This window comes from Octodon degus, unplaced genomic scaffold (genome assembly GCF_000260255.1).
Source record: "Octodon degus isolate 3935 unplaced genomic scaffold, OctDeg1.0 scaffold00042, whole genome shotgun sequence".
Lineage (NCBI taxonomy): Eukaryota > Metazoa > Chordata > Mammalia > Rodentia > Octodontidae > Octodon > Octodon degus.
The window spans coordinates 12,955,458-12,965,439 of NW_004524618.1; the positions used below are offsets into that span (position 1 = coordinate 12,955,458).

The 9,982-nt window shown below is 38.8% G+C and overlaps 1 protein-coding gene across 5 annotated transcripts in view; it reads left to right on the forward strand.

Annotated features, from left to right (window-relative positions):
* Nucleotides 1–9,982, forward strand: part of Vti1a (vesicle transport through interaction with t-SNAREs 1A) — a 417,285-nt gene that overhangs the window by 3,835 nt on the left and 403,468 nt on the right. For all 5 annotated transcript variants that reach the window (XM_023715604.1, XM_023715605.1, XM_023715607.1 and 2 more), the window contains exon 2: nucleotides 7,844–7,902. In XM_023715604.1, the coding sequence (XP_023571372.1) occupies nucleotides 7,844–7,902 (59 nt within the window). The remainder of the gene's footprint in view (nucleotides 1–7,843; nucleotides 7,903–9,982) is intronic.

Below are 9,982 nucleotides of genomic sequence, written 5' to 3' on the forward strand. Positions count from 1 at the left end.
GTTTGATTCTGTCCACCTGCCACACCCATTTGTAGAACAGGAGTGAATGGGGCAATAGCTTTAACCATACAGTGTTTGAATACAAATCAAATGAAATAGAGCATGTAACGCCTTAGCATAGTTCTTACGCAGAGGTCTGTGCTAAGTAAGTCTCTTATTCATATCCCTGCTACTGCTGAAAACAGTGGTTTGAAGTAGCTGGGACCAACTGTTCCAACTTTGTCTCTTAGAGGAGCCCGGGGCCACAGTCCTTGTTTGCAGTTTGTGCCTAACCTACCTAAATGAGGTTGATTCTCTTGATGAAGAGCTGCATTGAAGAGAAGTGACTGCTCAAGGGTTTTTGGACAGGAAATTGGAATTGGACTTTGAACTCAAGATATCAAAGAGGGACTCAAAGAGAAAAAGTAAAAGCAGTGGGGCAAGAAAAATGTCTTCTAGATGGAAATATTTAGTCTATCAGATTAGCTGTAGTGTGCCCTGAAAGATTGAGGAGACCATTTCAAAAGCTACATGTGGGTGAACGTTGTTACAGGATTATCTCTTGCTTTATCACAGTGAACGTAGAGAGAGAATCAAAAGAATCTGCTTTTATTTCTGAATATTGTATTGTGCTTAAAGTCCGTGCTGTAGAACTGTAATGTCTACATGAAATGTGAAATACTTGGATATATTAGGCTAAATACTACATAAATTAAAAATGTTACTAAAGCTGATTTCACCTGTCTTTCTGCTTTTACATTGTAGCTCCTAGAAAGTTTTAAATGACATGTGATTGACATTACATTTTGGTTGCTTTAAGGAGTCAGAGTTTAGGGGGTGGATCCAGTCTGAACTCAGGAGCCTGCTGGCACCGTAGCCAGTTCCCCCCTTGTGAGGAGCCTGACTGGCTCTCAGCCAGCTTCCAGGGCTGCTGGTTGAGTGAGGTCCCGCTTTTTTCAACTGAGCATGCAAGAAAAACAGACTTTAGATGGTGCCTGTGGCCTAGATAATGTCTCATGAAAATTTAAGTGCTTCTGCAATTTTATTCATCTTTGAATAATATACACATAAAATAAATTATTTGTGTACGTGTGTGTATCCGAATCTCTGTGTAATGCTTTCCACACTGTAATTCCAGAGGGACCTCTCAACATTCAGGTCAGCCTTTCATGTAATGACTTCTTTGTTTTTTTCTTTTTAATAAACTGTTTATTTATAACTTTTGTAGTGCTGGGGATTGAAACCAGTGCCTCATATGTGTTCTATCACTGAGCTGTAAATCCAGCCCTAAACATTTTATTTATAGAACAGTTTGAAATGTACAAAAGACCCACAGAGATACTATGGAGAGACTTGTCTCCTATACCTTAATTTGATACATATCTTGCTGCCAATAAACCCATACTGATTTGTTATTAACTAAGTGCATAGTTTATTTAAATTTCCCTAAGATTTTGTTTTAAATTTGATGTCTCTTTGCTATTCAATCCAGGATAATACAAAACATTTAATAGTCATAACTCCTTAGACATCTCTTGGTTGTGACTGTCTTAGTTTTTAATGACTACAGTTTGGAAGAGTACTGCTCAGACATTTTGTAGAATGTTCTTAAAAAGAAAAAATGTTCTTCAGTTGAGATTTGCTTACTCAATTTTTATTTTGTTATTTTTAGATCGGCTGTGGGTTGGAGGAAGACTACAGAGTAAAGCAACTTTTCATCAAATCATTAACAGACTCAACATAACTTAGTACTGTTGAGGCTAACTTCCATCCCTTGACTGAGATAGTAGTTGTCAGAGTTCCTAAATGTTACATTACTTGACTCTTCTTTCCTTGCTGCATGGAAGGAAGTCACACGCATAGCTTATGCCTAAGAGGTAGGGAGTTAATGGTCTAATTCTTCCAGTGCTGAGTGTGTACATAGATTATCTGGATTTCTTCTCTATGAGATTTATCTTTGTTTCTTAGTCATTGTCTCAGTATGGAATCACTTAACACATTTTTTTTTTTTTTTAAATTTTTTGTTAGTGCTGGGAATAGAGCCCAGGGCCTGTGCGTACAAGGCAAGAGCTGTACCACTGAGCCACATCCCCAGCTCCACTGACACTTATTTTATACTTTGTATTACATCCCAATTCTACTTTCTGTTGTTATCTAAATTGTTTCAGCTTTAACCGTAGGGAGCCCTTTCAGGTGGTTGCTGTGTTCTTCTATCATGGTTTGGATTTGCTTTGTTTTTATAGCACTTAAATTTCTAGTGCTATAAAATATTCTTGGATCATCTTGTATATTTTCTATCTCAGTCCTAGAATCAGACAGAGAATCCTGTTTTCTCTTATTGAAGAATGGTACAAGAAACCAAGATCTGGACACTAAATGTGTTTGTTGCTACTGGGATGTCATTGCTTCTAGGCCCTGTCAGCTGACAGAAAAAGAAATTCATATACTGACCTACAATAGAAATAGATCTATAAGTATTGGTATCTGGATCTGGTATATACCAATATATGTTGATACCCTGGTTCACAAACTTAATCTTTTCCATGATTCTGGTCACAAACAAAATAAAATGAGAACCAATCAAATTTCCCCATTGGGCTAACATTGAACCTAACCGTTGAATTTAGTTTGTTTCCTCTCCGATTCATTTTGTGATCAGAATTGTAGAAAGAATTAAATTCTTGAGCTGAGTTGCCACTATATATATTAAAGTGTAGTGGATTTCTAACAGGTGGTCAACTTATTACACACAGCTGAATTAAACCAGCACAGTGCTGGGTGCGGGAGGCCCACCTGAGGGTTGTTGCCAGCAGAATAAAGGCAGAACAGGAGAAGCTGGTGAAACATTTAGGGATGCTGTTGGAGCTGTTGGAGGCTTCTTCTTTTGGGTTGTTCTGCTAGAGGACCTTGTCATGCTGGCTTTCCCAGGGAACTTTGGAGGAGCTTTGGTTCCCATCTTGAGCATCGCTTCCTGGCTCCAGAGGGGAAGATGGTGCACTGCTCAGCCTCTTGGAGAAGCTCGTCACATTGGCTTTCCTGATGGGAAATCAGCTTTCTTCATCGCTCGGGGAGCTCAGGAGCCTCACTGTTGCTAAGGCCGTCTGTGGTACTTTTAGGGGAGCTCTGGTGCTTACCTTGAGCGTTGCTTCCTAGCTGCAGTTCAGATCCCCCGGCCTGCTGGCACAGATCCTTCATCCTGATGGCATGAACTTTCTAGCTACCACCCCTGACCTCTGTGCCTTGCTAACACAGATCCAGGAAGCAGGCCTGCATGAGACTTTGTTGTGGGCTCTAGGCCTCCAGCTGGACTTGTGAGAGGCATTGTGATGAGCTCTAGGTTTTCATCTGGACTTATGCAGGATATTAGGATCCAGGCCCTCAGCTGGATTCTTTAGTATTTAGTGTGTGGACAGATTTCCTGCATTTATTGTGTATGACTCCTGGGTGAGTCATTTAAGATGTGTCCTGCACTGTATCACTTGCCTTGCGAAAACCCCAAACCATAATGTAAGGTAAATGTGAGTAAATGACTGGTATCTCAAACTGTAGTCCAACATCATATGGATAGTTTCAGAATGGCTTTAACTTTGACCATCCTGTACCATTTTATATACTACAACATCAATATATTCATTTTAAAATTCTCTAACATAAAATCTTTCTTTGTTATAGGGGTTTCATTTTACATTCCTTGGTGTTTATTCTTACCTGCTACTTTTATTTAAAACTTGTCACTACTTTTACTTAAAAATATTGCACAAAGACAAGTACCAGAATTCAAGTGAGCCCTGGTACTCGCTGTGCTTTCTTAAGAGCCCTTCTATAAATACTGAGAACCATGCTATGCAAATAGTTATGTGTATGTCAGCACTAAGTACATTAGTTGGTATTGAATAGGAAAAAGAGATCGTACTAGACTGCATTTTATATTTATATTGAAATTTGTTGAGCCTGTATGCAAAAATAACTTGCTTATGTAGTATACATAGATGATGAGTGCTCACTTCAGGAAAACAAATCCTGTTGAAATTACATTTATTAGCTATTGCACTTTGGAGAAGTTATTTAATTTCTGAATTAATGTGAATCTGTTTACTACCTGAGAGTGAAACAGTAATCATTCCTTCAATAATTTTTTTAAGGGTGGACTATGATAATTTAAATATGGAGCACCATGGACATTCATGGTGCTGCTATGAAAGTCCAGTTTTTGGGTGTGTGCCCTCTGTGAAAGGGCCAGTATGGTCTTGGGACTTACCCACGAATACTGCCTGGAGCTTAGCAGATCTTAGCTTTGTTAGGTATTTCCAAGGTCACCTATTCAGTCCATTTCCTCATCTTCCCACCTGCATGTTGCTCCCCTATGATTTCAGGTCATCTTTTCTTACATCTCTAAGGAACACTGTAGAGCATCAAAGATCATCTCAGTTCCATCATTTCTGGCAGCCATTATGAAATGGTTTATGAGAAAATAATAGACTTGTATTACTCTGCCCCAATCTCAATGGATTCCTTCAAAAAAGGTAACTTCTGAAGTGGCAAGATTTGCCTCTGTCATCACTGATGAAATTTCTCTTTCTCCATTTTTCTGTGAGTAGCAAATATGGTTTTTAGTGCTAAGATTGATTCTTATTTTAAGGAAGCACTTAGTGAGCCCCTTCTATGTACAGCTTTTGGTGGTAAATACGGAGGTAGATAGATGTGATTAGCCTTTCAGCTTGGGAGACACACATTTTAAAAGATCTTTATAGTTCTAAAATTGCAGCATTAATCATGTCATACATAATCAGAACTCAAAATAATGATGGTGAATTGAATAAATAATGCAGGACAGTACAAGTGTTCACAAAAGAGAACTGCCACCCATCACTCATTCAGATTTCCCAATGTATCCAGTGGTCTCTGCAGGTCATCCAATGTATTCTAAAAAGATCTCTTTCTTGGCTTAAGTTAGGCAGAACAAATTCTGTTGTATGTTGTATTCATCCAAAGAACCCTAAATGTTAGTTTAGAAGTTTTACAAAAGAAAATACATTTGTTTAAGTAGTCATCAATAGGAATAGGATGCCTAGTTAATATGCAGATTACATCCTAGAGGACTTACTGGAAATAAAGTTGACAGGTGGCTCAGGTCTGAATCTTGGAGGATGTTGACTACGAGGACCCAGGAAGAATAAATGGGGCAGGGTAGACATGGAGATTGGGAAATCTGAGTGAGTGATGGGTGGCAGCCTCTTTGGCAAACGCTTGTACTCTCCTGCATTGTTTATTCAATTCACCATCATTATTTTGAGTTCTGATTATGTATGACATGATTATTGCTGCATTTTTAGGACTATAAAGATCTTTTAAGATGTGTGTCTGCCAAACTGAAAGGCTAAATATACTTGTTACTGTGAGAGCTAAATCATTGTTTAGGTAAAATTACAGGTATTTTGTGTAAGAGAAAGTGATTGAACTCTTGTTGAGTTAGGAAAGACTTCAAAGAGGTGATGATTTTTGAAGAGTTTCAAGTAGCAATTTGCCAGGTTTTCACAGTGTAAATGTGTGTCTGTGTTGGAATTAGAGGTGAGGAGTAGTGGATGGATGTCATGGTTAGAGATAAAGATTTATTGAATTGAGAAAATATTACCTGACAGCTTTGCTAGTCATGCTCTTACCCTTTTTCATTTTTTCCCTTTCATTTGGAAGAAGATACCAGCTGCTAGAATGGGTGTCTATTGCATTTTTTCTTGCTGAAGAGTTCTGAATATATAGACTTTCGACTGTCAACAGGCTAGAGATAACCTGCTTTTTCCACTGATAGCAGTGCACTTGGAAGAAGTTTGAAGCTGTTGTTTTTATGTATGTGTGCGTTTGTATGTATGTACGTATGTATGTATGTATGTATGTTTTGCCTAGTTTAAAAAGAGCGTGTCATTAAAACATTTGTAAATTTAAAAAAAAAGATTTAGGGTCATGAACACATAATGAGTTGGTTTAAAAATGATAAAAGGAGAAAAGCAAGGACTAAATGCCAAGGAACACGAGTAATTAAAAGAGGGCTGAAAAAGAGGAGGCCCAACAGAGGATAGTAAGGCAGAAACCACAAAATCAGGGTGATCTGGAAGCCAAGAGAGGGGAAAGCTGGAATATGATTAGAAGTCCCTGAGAATGAATAAAAATAGAACCCAAGAAAGTCTGTTAGTTTGCATAAAGGAGTGGTTACCAGTCCAAGTTAAAATCCCTTCTGTGGAATGGTTGGGGTAGGAGCTAGATGACAGGGAGTGTAAGGGGAGACCAGGAAGGGAAACAGGCTACCTTTATTTTCAAGAAGATAGGCTGTGGCTGAAGGGGAGAGATGTTAGCAAAGGGGGGTACAAGTCAAAGGAGGCCTTTTTGTTTGTCTTCTTAATGAGAGAATCAATGATGCGTACTGGTCCTGGAAGTCTATAACAATCTGGCTTTTCTAACAATGAGATGCCTTAAAGAAAACAAGATGTACCTTCTGATATGTAAACATAAAATTTCACTCTCATTCAAGATAGGTAGTCTTGTTTTGTATTCTATCACAAAATACAGTCTATAACTGTGTGGAGATTTTGGAGAGATTAAGATGTGTCAGAGCCAACACATTTGGAGTCATAAATTAAGATTTCAGTCTGCCCTTATTCATGGAGGGGAAAATTCAAGGTACTCCAAATGTGTATTTGAAGGGGAAAATTGATTCTATTCCAAATGTGTGTCTGGAATTTGTATTAATTTAGAATATACACCAAACACTGCATGTCAGCTCCCCTACTCCTCACAGTTTAGAGGTTAAAAAGGGAAGGAGGGAGCCTGCCCGTTAACTTGGGGGCCTGCCCATTAGTTCAGTTGTTTAAGTGGCTGCATAAGCAAAGCAGGCTTAGGATGCTATGGTTTGGTCCCCAGATCCTCCTGCCTTACCTACCCAACCTGCCCTTAAGGCATCCTGAGCCAGCCAAAAAAAAAAAAAAAAAAAAATCCTTCTGAACTTTATGGGGCCAGAGAGATGGGTCAGTGGAATAAGCACTTCCCTGGCAAGCTCAAGGGCTGAGTTCAATCCCCGGTTCTGGCAAAAAAAAAAAAAAAAAGGAAGAGATTTGGGAGAACAGAATCTAGTGTTAATCTAGTGGAATAATAATTCCTGTTAAAGATTCCCATTTAGGATTGATTCTAAAGAATTTATCAACTAGTAGATGTGCCCACTTTAAACTTTTGCTTTTCTAGACCATTGTGTAGGAAAAGAAATCTATTGGGACAAGAAACCAAAGTATGGCAAAGTCAAGTAAAACCTGTTTCAGTTCTTTAGAACTTGAAACTGACTGTGCCCATCTAGCTTATCTTTCTTCCTAAATGTGGTGAGTAAGGTTGTGGCTTTGGGTTCAAAATCAGTAATTTAGTCCTCAAATATTTCTTTTGTTATATCTTATTCTTAATGTTCCTGAAAATATAATTTTTACAGGATTGTTAAGACCTTGCCTCACTAAGAAGTGTTTTTCTGTATGATTAAAATTATATTTGAAAATCAGTTATTTCCAGTTTGTTAGTTATAACTGCAGATTCCCAAGACCACCCTTAAATCCACCATTGTTGAAATAGTCTCTCCTAAAAACAAAATCATTTTTAGTCTGTCTTAGAATGTATCTCTTTACAATCAGATACTGCATAGGATTATGTATTTCTAGATACCCTGGGTTTAGTGGCTTAATGTAGTTTCTAAGCTACCAAAGAATGATATGCTCATTTTGCCTTATATTCTCTAAGCTACTGATCAGAAAAGGAAAGTATATTTAAAAATTGAAGTTTAGAAATATTAAATTGATTTGTGTCCTTAGCAATTCCTTGATATTGTTTGTTTCAGATGAGAAGAAACAAATGGTTGCGAATGTGGAGAAACAGCTTGAAGAGGCAAAAGAACTGGTATGTAGAGTCTGGTGAGTGGGTTTCAGCCCAGGGCACTTTAGGCTGTGAGTTCCTCCAGCCTGTGTTACGCTTGTGCAGTGGTAGAACTGATATAGGGAGAAAAACTGATCTCAGGTGGGTGACCTCCAAATGATACAGGGAACCTCCAAATGATGTAGGGGAAAAATGATCTCCTGACCTGACATGGATGAGTTCATGTTCTCTAACACTGAAGAATGAATTTTAGGAACAAATGAAGGTTATAAGCAGAACATATTTATTAAGAAAAAGAAAGCTCCCGTCTGGGACAGGAGTGGGGCCCAAGCAGGTTGTCCCCAGGAAGCAGTCTCTTCCAGGGACTTTTATAGAGGAAAACCACATGGTGTGGCAAGTCTAAGGTGGTGGAGAAGACATGGGAACTCACTTAGGTGGGCATGAAGTGGGACAAAACTATGGTTAACCAGTGAAATTACATGCACCATTGCTCAGGTAAAATTGATTAAGCCCAGGACCAAATGGGGAAGGGAGTCACGTAGTAAGCAGACATGAATGTAAAACAGGACTTTATCTGGTAGCCATCAAATGAGGATTCTTCCTGGCTTCCTCAGGGTGAAGATCAATTCTGGATGTTTATCTTTAGGGAGGTCAGCATTGTTTGATCTTTGGTCTTTAGGTCTGGCTCATAGCAGGAGCGTCTGTCCCTCCCACAGTTGTAAGGTAGCTTGTCTTCTGTGTTATCTCCTTCCAGAGCCTGGCCCTGTGTGACTGCATGTAATATTTCGATCTAATTTGGCTGTCTGCAACAGAACATTACTAGTTAGTGTCTAGTTGAAGGAAATTTAATAGCCTCTTGAAGTTTTATGGTTCTTAGTAAAGGGGATTCATTAAATGTCAACCCCTAGTTTTTATTCCTTCCTAATACTTTTTGTAAGAGCACTAAATAGCTAATGGTGGGCAAAGATGTACTAGGTACCATTCACTGTGGTTAAAACATATTGCTTACATCATAATATTAAACTTTCTTAAAAGCCTTGCTTTTCTTGTTTGTCAAAAGCTCTGAAGGGCCTGAGATTTCCCCTACTTACAAGCTGAGTGAGCATGCTACAGCTTTGTACATGGTTGCAGAAGTCAGAGACAAAAGACTCATTCTACCCACAGCAAAAGCTGCTGCCAGCACTGCAACCTGGTTCTATCAGTTCGTGAACCCCAGTTGCCACAAGGTGATGCAAGCCTGGCTGTGTGCTGAGCCAAGTAGTAGAACACCCAACAGGAGGGGAGCACGGGCCCTGGTAGTGAGATACTTCCTAGCAGTTTGGAAGCAGAGCTGCCCTTTGTCCCAGAGGGATTGTATTATTTCTTCCCTCAATGTTGCTTCCTGGAAGCAGAACTTGAAAAATGGTCTGGACAGAGTAGAACCTTGCATTCTTGGCATACCCCGGAGGCCTTGTATGAGCAGCAGAGAACCAGGCCAGAAGCACTGTAATCTCAAGTGCACTCATTTTCCTACAAATGACTCAAAATTATCATTTTTATGGCTAAGTAGTATTCCATAGTATTTTATACTACATTTTCTTTGTTCAACTTTTTGATGGAAATATAGGCTGCTTCCAAGATTTAGCTATTTCGAATTGTGCATCTGTAAGCCTAAATGTGTATATATCATTGTAATGTGATGTCTTTAGCTCTTTGGAGAACACCTAAAAGGAGAATATCTGGGTGGAGTGAAATTTCTAGTTTTAGTTTTTCGAGGGATTTCCATAGCGGTTTTGCTAGCTTACATTCCTGCCAACAGTGTCGAAGGGTTCCTCTCCCCCCACAGCCTCACCAGCATTTATTACTTGATTTCTTGATGACAGCCATTCTTTCTGGGGTAAGATGGAGTCTCACTGTTGTTTGAATTCACATTTTTCTCATGACCAATATGTCAAACATTTTTCCCATATATTCACTGACCATTTATATTTCTTTTGAGAAGTATTCATTCATTTTAATTGCCCATTGTTTTTTTTTTAATTTTTCAACAAATAATACACTGCATATATTCTTCTTAGTGGTTAATTGCTGTACAAGATGCGGACTTGTGATCCTATTTACAAAC